We start from the raw sequence: 22,263 nt of genomic DNA on the forward strand, positions 1-22,263 counted from the left end.
AAGGCTGTCAGTCTAATGATGCATTATTTAATCACAAATACTTTATCAAAACTCACAATGTTTAACAAACTAAAAACACATATTTAGGAATATTCCCAAAGGTACTTGGAAAATTCATGAAGACTGAAATACTTTTCATTTTATTACGGTAGGATTCTATATCAAATATTATGCCAAATAAAATATACTTATCAATACCTATCAAGAATGATAAGTATATGCTTACTTCACACTAGGCATATACTTCTATAGTCAAATGCCAAACATTAAAACCTTCAAGTATTCTAACGATTATATAAATATACAGAAAGAATAATCAGTCACAAATGGTAGAACTGTTTTAAGGTTTGACATGTTTCCTATCAACAGCTATTCAAAATGTCAACCAATTCATAATTCTAAGTACCTTGTGCTTTGCCATCATAGCTCTTACTCCACTACTTTTTTTTAAAAAAAAAAAAACATCTAATAAGTAGGGAACTGCTGAGAGATCTAGGTTACATGGTCGTTTGAGAATCTAACTAAACCCTGAGGATCTGAGGTGGAACAGTTTCATTCCAAAAACCTCCCCCTGGTCCATGAAAAAACTGTCTTCTACGAAACTGGTCCCTGGTGCCAAAAAGGTTGGGGACTGCTGTATTAGACTATAAGCTCAAAGAAAGTAGGGACTATAATCTTTCTCACTATTGTATCTCAAGATTAGCAGACTTCCTAATAGAAGGCACTTAAGTACTTGATGGAGAGTCAACTAAAAGTATTTATCTAATTATCAACAAAAGCCTACCATCTTTAAAAGTTAAATTCCAACAATTTCATGAGCAAATAAAACTACTACAAAGTAGTAGCAAAGGCTGTATTAGTACTCTAATACATTTCAATGTGCCTTTTAAAACTTGAAACAGAGTTTTAAAAATATAGAAGATTTTCTGGAAGGCCGAGGTGGGCAGATCACCTGAGGTCAGAAGTTCAAGACTGGCCTGGTCTTGAACAGGACGAAACCCCATCTCTACTAAAAATACAAAAATTAGCTGGGCGGGGTGGCATGCGCCTGTAATCCTGGCTACTTGGGAGGCTGAGGCAGAAGAATTGCTTGAACCCAGGAGGCAGAGGTTGCAGTGAGCCAAGATCGTGCCACTGACTCCAGCCTGGGCAACAGAGTGAGACTGTCTCAAAAAAAAAAAAAAAAAAAAAAAAATTTTTATAAATTTTCTATTTATAGAATCTTCTATTTTCTATTGCAGAAAATAGAAACAATTTCATTTGTATGTTTTATTCCTTTGTTGAATCATATGAAAATAGCTGGAAGGATTTTCAACAAAATTAGAGGATGTTTGAATTTAAATATAGGCTATATATCATACATGAAATTTACTTTGGGAGGGTCTTAAGTGGCACTTCAAAGAGAAGGCAGTCAACTCTCAGAGCAGCTGAAATGGAGGTACAATTAAAGGACAGTATGGCTGGTGATCAAAAGAAATACATTCACCAAGATGTAACAGATACAATGCCAAAAAGAAACCCAAACTGGGAGTTAACAGGGATTTATGTTATTAACAATGGTTAGCGATTGTCCCAAGCAACAAATGAGCAGGCCAGCCACAGTTTACCTAAAATAAATAGAGGGCTTTCCCTAATTAACCTTTTTCAGACTCTGACCCAGGTATATTAAGAATTACTGCTCCAGTTAAGAATTACTGCTGAAGTAAGTAACTTTTAATGTTGGGGAGGGCTTTCACATCTTTCAGATATTCTAAAGGAGCAAAAGGTTTAGAATCCACTGATTTTAAAATGTGAAGATGTCTTCAACGTTACTACACTGCAATATAAGTGGCAACTTCATTAAAATTACTGTAAAGCAGTAAAGCATTCTTACCACAGGTGCTGCATTTGGGGCAGGTCGCTGTTCAGGTGCACGCCCTTCTTCTCTGGCTTTTACAGACTGAAGAATTGCAAAAATGTTCTTGGAAAAATTCTAAAATATAAATGGATTTTAATTAAGCCCACTTTAAATATACAATAGTAAATTTAGTTGATAATTTAAGACTAAGTTATCTTACTATCGATTCTTCCCTACTACATATGTCATAAGGTATCATTATTATACACATATGTAAAAACCAACCACTACTAAGATATTGATCCAGAGACTGATTATTGTAAATCCCATGGTATTCATTTCATCATTTTCATTTTACTTAAACTGCTACATTCGGGAGGCCAAAGCAGGCAGACCACGAGGTCAGCAGATGGAGAACATCCTGGCTAACACAGGTGAAACCCCGTCTCTACTAAAAATACAAAAAATTGGCTGGGCGTGGTGGCGGGTGCCTGTAGTCCCAGCTACTCGGGAGGCTGAGGCAGGAGTATGGTGTGAACCCGGGAGGCAGAGTCTGCAGTTAGCCAAGATCATGCCACTGCACTCCAGCCTGGGCAATAGAATGAGACTCCATCTCCAAAAAAAAAGAAAAAAAAAACTGCTACAAATGTATTCATATTCTGCATCTGTTCAAATATATAACCAGAAAGCAAGTTAAAATCTAAATAAGGCAGGACGTGGTGGCTCATGACTGTAATCCCACCACTTTGGGAGGCAGAGGCAGGTGGATCATGAGGTCAGGAGATCGAGGCCATTCTGGCTAACACGGTGAAATCCCATCTCTACCAAAACTACAAAAAATTAGCCGGGCGTGGTGGTGGACACCTATAGTCTCAGCTACTCGGGAGGCTGAGGCAGGAGAATGGTGTGAATCCAGCAGGTGGAGATTGCAGTGAGCCGTGATAGCACCACTGCACTCCACCCTGGGTGACAGAGCAAGAATCCGTCTAAAAAAAAAAAAAAAATATATATATATATATATATAAAAATAAAATATAAATATATTTGTCTAAAGAGGCTTCTAGTTCAGAAAAAAAAAATAATCAACTACTACATCCTCCTGTTAAATAAACTCCAGTGCTAATTTCAGATTGCTACATATGAGTTTTGAGATACTATCAGAAGTCAATGTACACTTTTCAAAGATGTGTAAGTTGGAAAGTACAAGTACAAATGCTCTTCAACTCACAATGCAATTACATGCTGATCAAAAGTCAACACAGCTAACTAATCTGATGACTCTTTCCTTCATGAAATATTCTTCCTTCATGCTATGGATTGAATGTCTCCTCTAAAACCCATGTTGAAATTTTATTCCATTCTAATAGTATTAGGAGGTGGAGCCTTTAGGAGGTGATTAGGTAGGTCATAGGGCTCCACCCTTACGAATGGATTAATGTTGTTATTGCAAAAGTGGGCTCGGATTCCCGAAAGAGTAAGTTTGGCCCCATTTATCTCTGTGTCTCATTTGCTTGCTTGCTTGCTTGCTTGTTTGCTTCTGCCTTCTGCAATGAAATGACCCTCACCAGATGCCACTGTTATGCTCTTGGATTTCCCAGCCTACAGAAATGTGAGAAATAAATGTCTTGTCTTCATAAATTACCCAGTCTGTGATATCCACAGCAGCAGAAAACAGACAAAGATACTTGGCCTCTGAGATGCTACTCTCTCTTGGTTTTACCCCTAATGTCTGACAGTTCCTTTGGGGCTCTTCTTATGCTGCCTATCAATCACTTAACATTTGAAGGAATATGTAGTAAGAATCTACTCTAAGCCAAACACCTTGCTTGGCACTTGGGTACAATGATGATCAAAAAAGACATGGTCGCTGCCCTCATGAACCTCAAATACAACATAATTTCTCTTCTTTAAACAAAGCATTCTGTTTCCTTGGCTTGGACCACTCTTCCCACCTTACCCCTTTCACCTCCCTCACTAGTTTTTATTCTTTAGGTATCACTCCTCTTTACTCTCAACTAAGTTAACTGCCCTTGCTGGGTGTCTGCCCTATAATGTACGTAATAATTACCGCTTATTTAATATTGACTTCTGCTGAAGAGTATAACTTCTGTGAGAGCTAGGACCAATGCACCTCCGGTCAGTGTTTAGCACTTGCCTAGTTTGTAGATGTTAAATAAATACTATACAAATAAATATGTATATAAAATGAGAGGCTGCTTGAAACATAACTATTATCACTATACCAGCTGCAGTGCTAACTAGTTCCTATAATCCTCTGGAGCAGCAAATATAAGTCTCAAGACCCCTTTGCACTCTTACAAATTACTGAGCACCCCAAAGAGCTTTAAGTTTGTGTGAACTACAGTATCTATTGAAGATTAAAACTGAAAAAAATTTAAATTCTTTTAAAAATAAGAAAACAAGATTCCATGTAAACATAATAGCATATTTCATGAAAAATCACTTTTCAAAATGCATAAAAGTAATGACAAGAAAGAGTGGCAGGTTTTAAATTTTTGTAAATTTCCTTAATCTCTGGCTTAACAGAAGACAGCTGTATTCTCAGATCAGCTTCTACATTTAACATTTATTGTGCTTTCTTATTTGGTCATAAATGTGATATCTTATTTGGTCAAAGAATACCGAGAGAATCTATCCTCACACAAACAGCTGGAAAAGGGAAGAATATTCTAGTAGTTTTTCAGGTAACTGTGGATAGTCTTCTTTGATATCATACCAAAATGCAATAAATGGTTCTTAAAGGTTAATGCAACATGGAAACCACATCCATAAACTTTTTGCATAGGTACTTTAAAATCCATCAGTCTCCTTGCACTTTAAATGAACTTTCTACCCATGCATGATTTGTGACAGCATTCACTGGTCATCTGGAAAATATCAATCACTGAATTATGCACATTTTCCAAATATTAACATGGTTAATTATACAGTATCAACAAATTATACTTGTTAATATTATTTTTAAAAGACTCACTAGAAGACTTTAAGAATTAGAAAATTGCTTGTTTCTTTACTTATGGGTGAAAAAAGAATTAGAAAAGTGTTATGGTGACATCAGCATAAAGAAACTTCCCAAAATTCTAATTTTCTCACGAAAGCTGTCATTTTATCATTGGCAACAAATACTATCAGCTGCTTTCCTTCAAGGAACAAATTTATTTCCTTCATTTAAAAAAAAAAAAAAAAAGTCTGCCAAATAACCAAGTCTGAATAACAGTTACTTAAATAAAAAAATGTTGATTCAGTTCATACTTCACACAATGGCACAAGTCTCTTGATGAGAATAACCATCATGTTTGCAGAAGTGCTTTCTACATTCCAATTTCATCACACAAAATAATAAAAAGACACACTTGAGGGTCAAGAGTTAACAAAATTCATAAATTTTAAAAACGTCATCAAGGACATTAGTGAGTAAAGAACACAATGGCTAAGTGCCATTGCCTTGATTCACACCATGACCAGCAGTTTTACCAACCATTGATTGTGTACCATCACTGCAAAGGTCAATACAACGAAAAATGCACATAAAATCTTAGTCTTATTATAAAAAATAGTTGAAAATATATGAAAAGCAAATCTCACTACCTTAAAAATAAAGAAGAATTAATCAATATTATCATCAATCTACTATGCAGTAGAATTACAGGTGATTAACATCTTCCTTCTAGTGAACTCCTTTTATTAGTTTTTCAATGATGAACATATACTAATTTATATAAGTTTATACATGCTTCTCTTCAGATCGTATAAACCTTTCACCTAATTTATGTAAGTTTAAAGGTGTGTTTTCTAAATGGCATTATAAAATCAAGTTGCTTTATTTGGAGTCCTTGCAAAAATAATAACATATTTATACCTCTCATGAAATTTTTTTTTTTTTTTTTTTTGGTGAGACAGAGTCTCACTCTGTCACCCAGGCTAGAGTGCAATGGCACAATCTCAGCTCACAACAACCTCCACCTCCCAGGTTCAAGCAATTCTCCTCACTCAGCCTTCCAGGTAGCTGTGATTACAAGCACATGCCACCATGCCCCACTAATTTCTGTATTTTTAGTAGAGACAGGGTTTCACCATGTTGGCCAGGCTGGAATTGAACTCCTGACCTCAACTGGTCCACCCCCCTCGACTTCCCAAAGTGCTGGGATTACTGGCATGAGCTGCCGCACCCAGCCTCTCATGAATCTTGAACCTGACTTTTGTTCCCGAAACTCAAAAAATAAGAAAGCCCTGATAACTAGTAATAATGAAGATCTATCTAAAACCCACAGGGCATTAAGTACCTAAGGGTATTTTTTTATTCTCACCTGCCTACGAGTATTTTTAGAGTTTACCAGATAAAAACAATACACAGAAAAACTATCAAAGTATTTTTTATTTTTTAATACTAATAATACTCATTTAGGCAAGCCTAGCTACAAAACAATTCTTTTATTAACTTATTTTTTTAAAAGATATAGTGGTACCAACAATACTAAATCAGTAAGTTTAGAAATGATGGTACAATCCTGCCACCTAGAGCTCAAAGAAAACTGTTCACTTCAGTTACTTGAAAAAGTAATGTTTGGTCTAAAAGTTAGGTAGGGTATATCACCTGTTTTTATTCTTCTACTATGAGTTTGAGATTTTTTTATTTTAATGAACACTAATGGATCAACGTAAGTCACAATATTTCTCAAGTATTAGCCATGCTAGACAGTGAAAATCAGTATCGACAAATCATTTTATTGTAAATAGCAAAAATGGAAGTTTACTCACATCCTCAGATTTCTCTATAATTCTAAGCTCTGGAGAATGATTCTTAATCTCAACCTTAGGTACTTTGTAAAACAAGTCAAAGTACAAAAGAAAAAGAAATGATTCTTTTCTTCATATACTCTTTTCGTAGCTTTATTTCTACTAAAATAGCAATGTAAATTTAAGATTAAAATCCCAAAATTCTACAATCAAAACCAATTTGCCTAAAACAATGTTAAATTTCAGTTTCACGAGTAACTTTGCACACTTCAACATTCTTACTAGATCATCATTATTAACAACTGTGCATCAGTGGAGAAAACATTTAAGAGAAAATTGAGGCACTAAAGAGGAAAAGACAAATGAAAGTACATAAATCAGGATAAATGCATCCTCTTTTTGGAGAACCATGAAAATACTGGATATTCAGTATTTCAGATTTTTATCTTTCAAAATATAAAGTGCATATCTCCTTTAACCAGCAATTTGTTTCCAAGAATTAATCCTTTGGCTATATACACACAAACACACAAAGGTACATGTACAACAATGTTTTCTAATGCATTATTCATAATAGGGAAAAGGAAGTGAGGGAAGGAGGAAGAGAGGGAAACGGGAGGAGAAAGAGAGAAAGGAGGAGGGGGGCAGAGAGAAGAAAGGAAGGCCAGAGAAAGGGAGAAAAATCGCACAATCTTTGGAGCAAAAACAAAAGAAAACAATTTCCATTAATAGGGAGCTAATGAAAAAACTGCTATACCCACACAACAGAATATAGTGTGTAAAATATACTCAATAAATGTTTGCTACAGATTTCCATAAGTTCTCTACCATGTGAGAAAAAAAAATAATGATGGCATTAATAACCAGAGAACTTGCCATCAATATTATTCCATTTATTAGGTTTAAGCAAAAATGACTCAACAGGAAAACTGGGCCATTCTTTGATTTGCAAATGATCTGTGAAGGAGCTTGCATTTTGATTCCTACTTTTTCATCAGCATCTCTGATGTGTAACAACCATATTCAAGAATGGAATGGTAAAAATGGCCATCTGGAAATCTACATTATTACTGAGCTTTCAAAGAGATAAAACTTGAAACTTCCACCTAAAAGCAAATTTTAACCAATTCTATAATCACAGATTAAACGCACTCTCTCTCTCTCTCTCTCTCACTCCAATGAATGAGTAAAATATTTTAATTACCTTTCCTGTGCTTTGTAAGATAGTTGTTCGTGTCCTCCATACTCTCTCTCTGCTGACAATATCTCGGGTCACATCTACCTCAGCATCCACAAAACTCCTCTGTTTAAGGGCAGTTATGTCATCATCTAGATCAGTCTTGATAGTAGATCTTTTCTTAGCCATAATTTTGGCTTTGATTGCAGCAATTTTTTCCACTGACATAGCTTCAGACAAAGACCTAAAAGCAATTTCTTTTTTAAATTTTCACAGCAAGCATTCCTGGAGTGTATCATAAATATATTTTGTTACATTTATAAATTTCTGGTAAAAACACTTAAATGGCAATAATTAAGGTTTTATCTGTAAGACTGACTTGCTATTCTGTAATTATATAAAATTTTTATAAAGAATTCATGTCGAGATATTACTCTAAGAACAAATTAGTAATTTCTCAGAAGTATCAATGCAACAAAATTCTTCATTGTTTTTCATCTCTTCCCCACAAAAAAGCAGGACTCATTAATATAGGTGCTTTTCTTTATATTTTCTGTATCTATGGAAATTAAACACACACACAGATGCCACTTTGGAAGGGGGTAAAAAATCCATCCTACAGAAAGTTCAAAGCCTAGGTTTTCCTTGAAATTTATTTCAAGGTTTCAAACTTGTATGCCACAGTGCAGAACATAATTTAAGTGACAGGCTTTTATATGCCACAAAAACATACTCGTTTAATCTCTGGAAGATAAAGCCATATTTTATACAGTTTTCTTTTTCTTCCCTTTTCTTGATTTTCAAATAGGCAAAATAGTTGAAAGAGACTATGTTTGCAGAAATATAAAAAAAGACAACACTGAAAGTATACATGTCATAAAATGATAATCTTAAGCAAGTGTCTTTTATCATGTAAAATGAGAAAAAGAATTAAAAAGTGTTTGGGTACCTTAATAACAGTAGACAAAAATATTACTTTAGTCACAAGATGAAAATCTTGAAATATGTTTACACAAAATCTAGAAAAAGGACAAAAATTCCTGCAGGTTTAAATACAGTAGTATTATACAGTATTCTAATTTTATTCAGATTAGGTATGAAGGTACTTTATAGTAGTGCTCATATGCATCTGGCATTTGATGCATTTTGTGTAATACTGTGCAAATTTCCCTTAAAATCTAAAGCACACCAGCATACCTTAAGCCAAATTCAAATACAGTACTCCTCTGTTTGGCTTTCCACAGTTTCAGTTACCTGCTATCAAACACAGTCCAAAATATTAAATGGAATATTCCAGAAATAAATAATTCGTAAGTTTTAAATTATGTGCCATGCTGAGTAGCCTGCTGAAATCTTGTACTGTCCTGCCTGGGACACCTGCCTGGGATATCCGGACACGAATGATCCCTTTGTCCAATGTATCCATACTGTATACACTGCCTGTTAGTCGCTTAATAGCCATCTCGGTTATCAGATCGACTATGGCAGCATCAAAGTACTTATGTTCAAGTAGCCCTTATTTTACCTAATAATGGCCCCAAAACACAAGAGTAGTGATGCTAGCAATTCGCATATGCCACTGCCAAAGTGCTTCCCTTAAACGACAAGGTGACCTTGGCACTCCTTGGCTAGAGTTCAGGACTATCCGAGGTTTCAGGCATCCACTGGAGGTCTTGGAACATATCCCCGGAGGGTGGATGGGGGACTACCGTACTTCTCCAAACTATAATCAAGCTTCCAATGGACTTTGAAACATAGAATTTTTACTTACAGCCAAGATGAAGTACCAGAGACTAGACTAACCCTCCAGCCTTTAAATAACCAGTCAAAATACATAAAACAATGGTTTACTAGATGCTAGATATCAAGCAATGAAGGACAGTAATTCCCTAACAAATGAGAAATAAACAAGGTAAGCCCTATGACTGCCTCAGCTTATTGCCTGTAAGTTTCCAAGACATGGCCTTGGGAGGAGAACCCATGTAGAGCTGAGCGGATTCTCTGATAAGAAGAAATGGAGCTGAGACTACAGCAAGACCAAGGTGTTTAGAATTCATAGGTCAGAACACCTGAGAACTGCACAGAAGATCCCCCTCACGTACCCCAGCAGAATTCTGACTAGCACAATTATGAAGAAACTATCTAAGGTTGAATAAAGAACCACCCAAGTGGATTAGACAGAATAATGCCTAGTGGTTACACAAAGTGAAGAATAGTGTCTGTTCCACTAGCCAGAATGAAACCTCACGTTCATGAGGTATTAGGTACTCAGAATGGTCTTCCCTCAGTGGGTGGGGAATAATTACCCTAGCTGACCAATGTTCAGATAAATTAAAATCAAGACCCAAAAGTAACAAACTGTTTCCAAGGGATTTAACTGTGCCCCAAAAAAAAGCTAAAGATGATGTGGGGAAATATAACAATATCTAGCACTCAACAAGGTAAAAAGTATATACGATGTTTGGTGTGCAAAGATCACATGACATGTAATAAAGCAGGAAAATGTAATAAAGCAGACGTAATAAAGCACAACGAGGAGAAATATCAATCAATCTAAAGGCATGAAAATAATTACAAGAACTACGTTCTATATTTCAACAAGCTAAATTAAAAGATGAAGTAGGTATGTTTTTTTAAAAAGAGCAAAACATGCAAAAATTAGCCGGGCGTGGTGGCATGCACCTGTAATCCCCGCTACTCGGGAGGCTGAGGCAGGAGAATCACTTGAACCCGGGAGGCAGAGGTTGCAGTGAGCCGAGATCACGCCACTGCACTCCAGCCCGGGTCACAAGAGCGAAACTCCGTCTCAAAAAAAAAAGAGCAAAACAAACTTCAGATGAAAACTACAATGCTGGAGACTAAACATGCATGGAATTACATTAAAACAATTAAGTAAAGTTGAAAACACAACAGAAACTATCCAAAAAGGACTCAAGAAAGAATTTAACAGATAGAAAGTGAATTCAAAAAAAGAGAAGAATGTAAGTGAACTGTCAAAAAAAAAAATACTAAAGTTCAGCCAGGCGCAGTGGCTCACACCTGTAATCCCAGAACTTTGGGAGGCCAAGGCGGGCAGATCACGAGTTCAGGAGTTTGAGACCAGCCTGGCCAACATGGTGAAAACATCATCTCTACTAAAAATAGAAAAATTAGCCCGGCGTGGTGGCAGGCGCCTGTAATCCCAGCTACTCGGGAAGCTGAGGCAGGAGAATCGCTTGAAACCAGAAGACAGAGGTTGCAGTGAGCCAAGATCGCACCACTGCACTCTAGCCTGGGTGAAAAAGTGAAACTCCGTCTCCAAAAAAAAAAAAAAAACAAATTAAAGTTCAATACAACAGAAACTATCCAAAAATAATTCAAAAAAGAATATAAACAGACAGATAGAAAAGAATCCAAAAAAAGAAAAGAATGTAAGTGAGCTGTCAAACTACTTCAAGTAGAGTTTTAGTAGCTGGAATCCAGAAAAATGAAAACATTTTTAAAAAGTGAAGAAACTATGCCTATCCATTCATGTATTGTCTATGGCTGCTTTCCCCACACCACAAAAGTTCAGTGGTTTCAAGAGACCATATTACCTTCAAAGCTAAAAATATTTAACATGTGGCACTTTCCAGAAAAAGCTTGCTGACCTCTGGTGTACGTAATTAATAAGAGGTAACATAAAATGAATTTCTCAGCTTATAAAGCAATTTTTAAAAAGAAAGACCAACATGGTAATAGTAACAAGAAGACTTTTCAAAAAGCATGATAAACACAATGACTTCCAATCCCCACACATGTTCTTACGAACTTAAGAGCAAAGAGGCATAAAATGAATCCAAGAGGTAAATGTAAATGTGGAGAGCATTTTAATATTCCTTTTCCTTATACTTTTACATATATCTAAACTACCTACTTTCTACTTAAAAAAAATTCTTACCTAATCTGTTCAGTCTGTACAATCCCTTCTTTGTGACCCTCCAAACGGGCAGCCAATCTCTCTTTATCAAGGCGCACACACTCTTCATCCTGGAAATAACCACTGGTTAATGAATTTAAAATTTTTATTTAACTTTTAGGAAGAAAAAACGCTACATGTAACTTTTCCTTACCAAATTTCCTACCTCTACAATTCTAGGTATCAGTGTCTTTAGGCCAACTTCAAGACTACTTTTGGCTACATAAAGCTAATAACAATAAATATATGTTGAATCTTGAGACTGGAATCATCGAAAAGCTTAGGAAAAACTTGCTTAGCTACTTTTTTCTTTATGATTAAGTGCTGTTCCCATATCATAGCTGACTTTCTTCAGAAAGACACAACAAATAAATTCATCTTTTTGAGAAAGTTAATAACCAAATGTTATGACAAGCCTTCACCAGAGTCAACAATTTCATTTTGGTATCTCCATTTTTTTTTCATCTGTTGCTACAGGTCCTGAATCCATTAGCACTAATCAAAATGCTCTAAGTAAAACCTTAAAGGTTTTCAAAGGATGGTCCTTAGAACGTTAGAAGCTTCCAACTAAACGCCTCATGGGCCACTTCAAGATCTTGTCTGAAATTCAACCCTGGTAGCTCAGCTTTTATCTAATTCACATATTATGATGTCAAGTAAAATTTAGTCTGAAAAGCAGTTGGTTAAAAACAAAACAAAATCTGGTAACCCTGATTCAGTTTAATGTCCACATTCAACAAATAACAAAACTGAGGACCAGAGTCAATGACTATGACTAATGAAATACAAAACTGTATAAAAAGCATCAGCATACTCTAGAGATCCAAAAAGATGTTGGGCTCCAATTCATGTCCTATTATTAATCTATCATGTAAAAATCTTAAAATGAATAAATCAGCTGAAATAAATGCAAAAATATTTTGGCAAATGCATCCAACTTTTTCCATTTGCAATAAAGATATAGCCCAGATTTCTCAAATTCCTTACTACTGATTTTAAAGATAACTGCAGCCTAGATTTTTATCAAATCAGAAACTCTACCCTCAGTTTCTCTTTCCTAGCACAGTTCCTTATAGATCCTCAAAAGACATACACTGAACTGAAAACCAATGTTGAAAACCATAGCTGTTTATGTAACACATTTCAACCCCACAAATGATTTGGAAAAAAATGTATTATGCCATTTCCTGCTGATTTTTTAAGTTACTGGAATCCCAGGAAACTAGGACTTCTGCCATGTTGAATTTTTTCAAATAATTAGACTGTGATGTTCAGATTGTTTCAAATAAATGGCATCCCTTGAGCTGGGCGCAGTGGCTCATGGCAGTAATCCCAGCACTTTGGGAGGCCGAGGTGGGCAGAATGCTTGAGGCCAGGAATTTGAGATCAAATAAATGGTATCCCTAAATTCATACACATTGTTTACCACAGGTCATAATCTCCTTTCATATAAGGGGAAATATTCAGTTTTACTGCCACAAAATTTATGGCATGGCTAGAAACCAGACTGCCAAGGTTCCAACTGGTTCTTCAAGGGCCTCAGGAACTCACTCTGTCTGAGCCTATTCGCTCATAGATGATATGCACAGTACTACCAACTTAACGAGTTCTGGGAGTACTATGCATATCATCTATGAGCAAATACAATTACATGAGTTAATACATATAAAGTACTTAGAATAACACATAGCATAGAGCAATAACAATGAATCAATCATCATCATTATCTCTTAAAAATATCAGATCCATTTCTCAGAATATCCTTAATTACGATTACATTAAAGTAGTAAGTACTTCATGTTCACAGCTCTGAGCAGTAAAGCAAGCACCCATAACACATTGTTCCAAAGGTAGGCAAACTACATCCCAAAGACCAATTCCGGCCCGCCATCTGTTTTCTGAAGTTTTTTATAGAAACATAGCCACATCTGTTCATTTATGTATTGTCTATGAGTGCTTTCACACTACAATATTAAAGTAAAATAGTTGCAACATAAACTGTATGGCCCATAAGGCCTAAAATATTTACTATCTGGCCTTTCATAAAGAAAGTATTCTGCAGCCTGGCCAACATGGAAAACCCTGTCTCTATTAAAAAAAAAAATCAAAAATTAACTGGGCATGGTGGCAGGCACCTGCAGTCCCAACTACTCGGGAGGCTGAGGTGGGGGGATCACTTAAACCCAGGAGGTCGAGGCTGCAATAAGCTATGATCACACCACTGGACTCCAGCCTGGGTGACAGAGAAAGATTCTGCCTCAAAAAAAAAAAAAAAAAAAGAACAGAAAGGAAAAAGAATTCTGACCCTTGAGCCAATATGTTCATCCATAAGAATATAAAAGCAAAGAAAATAAAATGATTTGTCCATCACATAGCTTGCATGTGAGAGAGCTAAAACTATAGCTTGAGCTACTTATTAATCAATTGTTCTTTCTACCACAAAAATTTTTCCAGAAAAAAAGCTCCTCAGGTTACTGCAATCAAAGAATCCTTGTTACTAAAGAATCCCAATTTCAATAACAATATAAATAAAATTGTTTAAAATACAGTTTCTTTACCTCAATTCGTGGTTTCTTTGCTTCTGCTAAAACTTCATCTGCAGCTCGTTTGACTATAAAAGAAAGAGAAGTAAATAAATGTGTAGTTTTGGAATGGGCTTCTGAAAGTTCAATATAAATATGCAACAAGACATACCTTGAGTAGATCGCTGAAGACCTATTTCTAAGGGAGCGCTTCTGTCTATACTTGCCGATGTTGCTGAAGACATAAAAAGATTCACGTAAGGATTACTATTTCAACATATATACTGGGTATTATTACAAGTGAAATGCTTTAGGTTTTTTATATACTTCTATATGGTGATTTTCTCTAGGTAAAAAATTCAGTTTTAAAGCAGCTCTGCAAAAACATGTTATTTAAAAGATTAATCTATATTAGAAAGTCTCTAAGAGGACAAACTATTTTTAACAATTTAGCTTACAAATTACTGAGATGATCTGACTGAAATTAGTTGCTTCAAAGTATATGCTCCAATGTCATAACACAGACACCTAAAAAGGTATATCTAAACATAAGTAAACACATAAATATATATATACACACACACATACACACACATATATATGGACAAGATTTTTTTTAAGTTAGCATTCACCCTAAACATGCAATTTTTAGTTATTCACAACTGGTAAAAAACTAAATTATTTTTAAAATTAAATTACTTAATTTTTGAATGGCTCAACAAAAAGGGGTATACCTGTCCCCATTCACCTAGTTCCCACCACCCTATGCAGCCAACTAGTCTCTTATATATCCTTCTAGAGTTTCTTTCTGTAGATACGAGAAATACAAAATTATTTTTACCCTTTTTAATACAAAAGGTGACATACTAAACATACTGTTCTGAACCCTGTTTTCTTTTTTACCTAACAACTTATCTCCCATAACCCTCCATATCAGTTAAGTAGAGCATTTCCTTTACTTTTTTTTGAGATGGAGTCTCGCTCTGTCACCCAGACTGAAGTGCAGCGGCGATCTTGGCTTACTGCAAGCTCCGCCTCCCAGGTTCACGCCATTCTCCTGCCTCAGCCTCCCGAGTAGCTGGGACTACAGGCACACGCCACCACGCCCGGCTAATTTTTTTGTATTTTTAGTAGAGACGGGGTTTCACCATGTTAGCCAGAATGGTCTTGATCTCCTGACCTCGTGATCTGCCCGCCTCGGCCTCCCAAAGTGCTGGGATTACAGGTGTGAGCCACTGTGCCCGGCCCTCTTTAACCATTTTTTTATAGCTACTAAGTACTCTACTGTATGGCCTAACTACAATTTATTTAACTAGGTCCCTGTTGATGAGCTGTTCAATTTTAGTCTTCTGTTGTTATGAACAATGGCACAATAATATATTAATATAAAGTCACAAATTTTCATAAATATATAAATGTACATCTAGATATTATATATAATGGCAAGTTTTTTTAAAGTTAGCATTCACCCTACACATGTAATTTTTAGTTATTCACAACTGGTAAAAAAGCTAAACAAAATATACCTCTAGGATAAAGTTCCAGACACAGGATTTCTATGTCAAATTTGTAATGTTAGACTGCTGCCAATTCTTCAATGGGGGTGTAGGGGTGCACTGATTAACATTATAATCAACAATATAGTAGAATATCTGTTTTCTCATTGCTTCACCAGAGCATATTATCAAACTTACAGATTTTTGTCTATCAGGTTAAAAAAAAAAATCCTATCTCTGTATAGTTTAAATTTGCAATTCTCTTATTATAAATGATATTAAGCATTTTTCATGATTTTATCACCTTTTCTGTGAATTTTATGACATAATCCATAGAGTGTTTGGTCTTTTATGCATAAAGTTCCAGGACCCTTCATATATTAATTAGTAAGATTAGCCCTTTATCTGTGATGAGTTGAAATATTAACATATTTTCCCAGTTTGTCATGTCTTTTGTTTTTTATAATACAGAACTTTACTACTTTTATCAGCTTGTAACTGAATAATCCCACCTTCCTCCCATTGACTTGACATGTCTCTTTAATCATGTTAAATTCACATATAGATTTCTAACCTAACAGATAAAGTTGTTTTATTAGTGTATCTAGTCATTTAGTTGTTTCAAATTATCAGGGTTTTAAGTTCTCTAGAATGACGAGCCTTTTCGCAATGCTCTTCTACAAATTTTTAGGATGCTTACTTTTGCCAATGAACTTTAGAATCACCTTGTCTAGTTCTATTCCTACCTCAAGAAAAACTAGAGATTCTTATTGAGACCATGTTAAATGTATAAATTAAGAACCAACATCTTTAGCTATTATGTCTTCCTAAGAATACGGTCTTAATATTTGCTCAACCTTTTCATTAAACTATTGAATTAACAGTTTTCAAAAAGTGGCAAAGCAATACGCTTAGTGACTAACTCTGTCCTATAAAAACTGCCAGGCGTGGTGGCTCACGCCTGTAATCCCAGCACTTTGGGAGGCCGAGGCAGGCAGATCACAAGGTCAGGAGATAGATACCATCCTGGCTAACACAGTGAAACCCAGTCTCTACTAAAAATACAAAAAGTTAGCCAGGCGTGGTGGCAGGCGCCTGTAGTCCCAGCTACTCGGGAGGCTGAGGCAGAAGAATGGCATGAACCCGTGAGGCGGAGCTTGCAGTGAGCCAAGATCGCGCCACTGCACTCCAGCCTGGGGCGACAGAGCAAGATTCCTTCTCAAAAAAAAAAAAAAAAATCTACAGGAAATGACATAGATGGATAAAGGGCAACGCTACTTTTGATTCTAAAAAGAAAAATCATTTGCTCTAAAGCGCTCCCCCAAAACTAGCCTATTTATCAGGCTCACCTGCGATGCTTAAGAATAGAGAATCTTAGACCTTATATCACATCTTCTGAAGCCAAAAACAAACAAACAAAAAAACCACTATTTTCAAACCATATGATTCTCATCACTTAAAAAGTTAGAGAAACACTGCTCCAAAGAATCAAATTTGCTTTGATTAAAAAAAAAAAATGGCTGGGTGCAGTGGCTCATGCCTGCAATCCCAACACTTTGGGAGGCCAAGGGAGGAGGACTGCTTGAGCCCAAGAGTTCAAGACCAACCTGAACAATGTAGCGAGACCCCATCTCTGAAAGAAAAAAAAGTTTCTTCTATCCTCCCCAACTCCATCCTGTTCACAGAATTGAGACTCCCTCTTTAATACTGCTGGGTTCTAAACTTTTGTGTATCCAGTCTCCCTTGCATGACAGTAAACATGTTTACATGTTTAAGACAGGGATTTGCCATTTTGCACAACACCCAGCATAATGCCTTTTAAGAATAAGCATGTAATAAGTCCTTATTGAATGAGGACAGCATAGGAAGAAAGCATTCCTAATGATGATCTTTCCATTATACACAAGATTCTCTGTGGAAATCAATCTTACTGCTTAAAGCCATGCATGACAAGACAGCTGTTAATGACTTAAAGGTACTACACGTCACACTCAGCAAAGTAAGACCCAATAGTTGTATTATATCAATGTACTTGTACTCTGTAAGAGAGTAAATTAATAATTACTCATTTATTCAGTTAAGAACCTACCATGCACCACTATTGTAAATGCTGGGTATTTAACAAGACAAACGACTGTCTGTCCCCTTAGGATTTACCTTCTAATGGGAAAGACAGACACTATGTACATAAACAGATATATAATTTCAGGTCAATGTATGAGATCTGGTGAAAAATAAATCAGGATGGCACTATATAAAAACCACAGAAGGAGGAAAGGAATAGTGTATTTTCAATAGAGTGGTCAGAGAAGTCTTCTCTGATGGAACAACATTTGGAAAAACACTTGAGCACAGATCTAAATGAAATAGTAAGCAAGTGAGCCATGTGATAATGTAGAGAAAGACAACTCAAGATAGAAAGAGAAAGTGCAAAGGTGCTAAGATTAGCATAGCTAAAAGACCAAAAAGACTGACTGTTATGAGCAAAGGAAGAATGGTAGTAGATGGAGTCACAGAGATTTAGGCAGAGGAAAGATGACTGCCAGGGTAACAAGTATGAGTTTTATTCTAAGAGTGATGGGAAGCCACAGGTGAGTGATACAATCAAGTTTATATACTTTTTCAAAAGCAGGACACTCTATTGCTAAGACTACACTATAGGAAATAAAGAGTGGGGACCTGTGAGGAAGCTATACAATAATCTAAAAAGCAAGGATGAAATAGGGTAGGTAGAATGGTAAGAAGTTGTCATACTTTTAAAAAGAGAAAAAAACAACTTGTTGATAGAATGGATGTGAGATGTGACAAAGATTTCACCAAAGTTCTGGCCTAAGCAACTGCAGGAATAGCGTCTCACTACCCCTTACTAAAGTGGGAACACTGAGAAAACAACAGACTTGTTTTTGTTCTGTGTGAGGGCAGAAGGGAAAGAGGGAATCAGGCATTCCATTTTCAATGTTAAATTTCAGATGCCTATTCAACATTCAAGGAAACATGTTGACAGTAAATTTATAAATCTGGTGCCCTGAAAGAAATCAATGCTGAAAAAAACACTTGAAATTTCATCAGCACATATATGATATCTAAGCCATAAAACTGAAAGAGATCACCTAGAGAATACAGGTTAAAAGAAAAGATAAAAAAAAGATCAAGTCTTGGAAACTTCAAGAATTAGAGGTCAGGTACAGAAGTAACCAAAATAAACTGAGACGTGAACAATGAGTAGAAAGAGAACCAAGAGGCTGGTGTTCCAAATGCCAAATGAAGAAAGGCTTTCAAAAATGAGTGGTCAACAGTATCAAATGCTGTTGAGAGGTCAAGTATGGTACGAGAGACCAAAGGATGTAGCAATCCTTAAACCAGTTTTGACCTTACAAGGAGTGATTTTAGTGGCATGGTAAGGATGAAGGCCAGACTAGAGTGGCTTCAAGAAAGAAACAAAGGTAAAAAAGAAGCAATGATACCACACGAACTCTTGCAGAATATTTTACAGTATCAGGGAGGAGATAAATGAAGCAGTAGACAGTAGGAATGTGGGATCAAAAACATTTTTTAAACATGAAATCTTACTGTAGGTATTCTAAAAGGGAATGATCCAGAAGAAAGTAGAAAACTGATGATGTAAGAGAAACAACAATTTACGAAGACAAAGTCTTTGAGACTGTGAAAGGAGATGGAATCCACACACAAGGAAGGGGTGACTGGCCATAAGGGCAAAGACAGTGCATCCACTGTATAAGAAAAAGGTGAGCACATGGACAAAAATGAAGGTAGGTTAATTTTTTGGTGGAAATACAAATTCTCTTCCCTCTAATCATTATCTCATAGGGGAAAAAAGAAACAATGTCTGTTTAAGACTGGGAACAATTTAAAAAGTACTCACACGCTTCACCATTGAGATATCCAAGTAGATCTTTTCGATCAGGTCTTCTAACCACAGGAATATTTTCAGTCTAAAACCAAAATTTTAAATGAGATATGAAATGAATAACAATGATACACAACTTAATATTAACATGTAATGTCTGAATTTTATTCCAACATATCTTGAAAAAACGTATTTCAAATCACATTTGTAAAAAATGACTAGGCTAAAAGAACCTAATAAAAATCATGAAAATTTATTAAACATGTTAGTTACTTTTAATAATTTTCTTACAACTTGATATTAACATGTAATGTCTGAATTTTATTCCAATATATCTTGATACAATATATTTTAAATCACATTTGACAAAATGACTAGGCTAAAAGAACCTAATAAAAATCCTGAAAATGTATTAAACATGTTACTTTTAATAATTTTCTTGGCTGGGCGCGGTAGCTCACACCTAGAATCCCAGCACTTTGGGAGGCTGAGGCGGGTGGATCACCTGAGGTCAGGAGTTAAAGACCAGCCTGGCCAACATGGCAACACCCCGTCTCTACTAAAAAGACAAAAATTAGCTGGGTGTGGTGGAGCATGCTTGTAATCCCAGCTGCTCAAGAAGCTGAGGCAGGAGAATCACTGGAACCCAGGAGGCGGAGGCAGGTGTTTCAGTGAGCCGAGACTGCACCACTGCACTCCGGCCTGGGCAACATAGAGAGATTCCGTCTCTAAATAAATAAATAAATAAATAAATAAATAAATTTCTTTTTGAAATTCCAGGAAGATATACAGAAAATAATCATTAGAAATAAAGCAATGATCAGGCACGGTGGCCCACACCTGTAATCCCAGCACTGCGGGAGGCCAAGGCAGGCGCATCACTTGAGGTCATGAGTTCAAGACCAGCCTGGCCAACATGGTCAAACTCCATCTCTACTAAAAACACAAAAATTAGGCAGGGCGCAGTGGCTCACACCTGTAAACCCAGCACTCTGGGAGGTTGAGACGGGTGGATCATGAGGTCGGGAGTTCAAGACCAGCCTGAGCAAGATGGTAAAACCCCATCTCTACTAAAACTACAAAAATTAGCTAGGCGCGGTGACAGGTGCCTGCAGTCCCTGCTACTCGGGAGGCTGAGGCAGGAGAATCGCTTGAACCTGGGCGGCAGAGGTTGCAGTAAGCCGAGATCACGCCACTGTACTCCAGCCTGGGTGACAGAGTGAGACACTGGCTCCAAAAAAAAAAAAAAAAAAAATTAGCCGGGCGTGATGGCAGAAGCCTGTAATCCCAGCTACTCGGGAGACTGAGGCGAGACCCAGTCTCAAACACAAATAAACAGTGCAATAAAAATTGGTAGCTAACAGATTTCAGTTTAAATCCTTTGTCACTTTATATGTGTAACAATGAAGTAACAACAAAAACCTTTAGTATCTTTGGCCAATGACCTTATATTGGATACTTATTATAATTTACTGCACCAAACATTCTGCACTGACTCCTCAATGATTTAGATAAACTGTATTTAATCACTTAAAAATTAACCTTTTATTTTAAAAAGGTCAAGCTAAATTTTAGTTTCTCCTTATGAGTTTAAAAATTTGAGTGCAGAGTTTTTTTGTGCTTGTATTCTTTTAAACCAGCCTAGGCCAGGCATGGTGGTTCATGCCTGTAATCCTAACTCTGGGAGGCCAAAGTGGGTGGATTGCTGGAGCCCAGGACTTCGAGACCAGCCTAAGCAACATGGAAAAACTCCAACTCTACAAAAATATAAAAGTTAGCCAGGCATGGTGGCAAGCGCCTGCAGTCCCAGCTATACTCCCAGCTACTCAGGAGGCTGAAGGAGCAAGACAACTTGAGCCCGGGAGGGTAAGGCTGTGGCAAGCCAAGATCCCGCCACTGCACTCCAGCCTGGGTGACAGAGCAAGACTCTGTCTCAAAAAAAAATAAAAAATAAAAATAAACCAGTCTATACGGAATATCATAAACAGTTAAAAGATTTGAGTTAATTTTAAGTTACTGTTTCTAAGTCTAATAACTTACATCATCATTTGGTCACTATTGAGTTATGTACACATCACAATCCACTGAAAAAGATTACATCTACTCACACTAAAATAGGAACTAAGGATCAGGAATCTGTTTTCAGAGTGGTCTGCTCAGCCGGACGCAGTGGCTCACGCCTGTAATCCCAACACTTTGGGAGGTCGAGGCGGGCGGATCGCGAGGTCAGGAAATCAAGACCAACCTGGCTAACGTGGTGAAACCCCATCTCTACTAAAAATACAAAAAATTAGCCAGGCATGGTGGCGTGTGCCTGTAATTCTAGCTACTTGGGAGGCTGAGGCAGGAGAATCCCTTGAACCCAGGAGGCGGAGGTTGCAGTGAGCCGAGATTACGCCACTGCACTCAAAAAAAAAAAAAAAATGAGTGGTCTGCGCACAGGAAAGAGCAAATAACACAAAGTAATTAGGAGACAACAATCTCAAATTCATAGAATTTTGGAATTTTAGAATCCTACTCTTTCAATATGGCAAATACTTAAGAAAAATGAGAGTTAAATCTTATGCAACCAAGGGTCCCAAGGTCCACAGTAACAATTACAGCTATCAGTTATATGCGCAACCATTTCCCAAAAACAGAATCTATAAATCTAAGTCAACTATCTGAA

At 36.5% G+C, this 22,263-nt stretch overlaps 1 protein-coding gene and 1 non-coding gene across 2 annotated transcripts in view; both read right to left on the bottom strand.

The window, feature by feature from the left end:
* Positions 1–22,263, bottom strand: part of CDC73 (cell division cycle 73) — a 131,450-nt gene that overhangs the window by 103,418 nt on the left and 5,769 nt on the right. The window contains exons 3-8 of the mRNA XM_031016526.3: positions 19,611–19,680; positions 14,404–14,466; positions 14,268–14,320; positions 11,692–11,780; positions 7,800–8,016; positions 1,874–1,972 (exon numbers count right to left, since the gene is read on the bottom strand). Of these exons, the coding sequence (XP_030872386.1) occupies positions 1,874–1,972; positions 7,800–8,016; positions 11,692–11,780; positions 14,268–14,320; positions 14,404–14,466; positions 19,611–19,680 (591 nt within the window). The remainder of the gene's footprint in view (positions 1–1,873; positions 1,973–7,799; positions 8,017–11,691; positions 11,781–14,267; positions 14,321–14,403; positions 14,467–19,610; positions 19,681–22,263) is intronic.
* On the bottom strand, positions 13,265–13,373 carry MIR1278 (microRNA mir-1278). The gene is given in 1 exon segment (NR_106496.1): positions 13,265–13,373. It is a non-coding gene; the product is annotated as a microRNA mir-1278 (primary transcript).

This window comes from Gorilla gorilla, chromosome 1 (genome assembly GCF_029281585.2).
Source record: "Gorilla gorilla gorilla isolate KB3781 chromosome 1, NHGRI_mGorGor1-v2.1_pri, whole genome shotgun sequence".
NCBI lineage: Eukaryota > Metazoa > Chordata > Mammalia > Primates > Hominidae > Gorilla > Gorilla gorilla.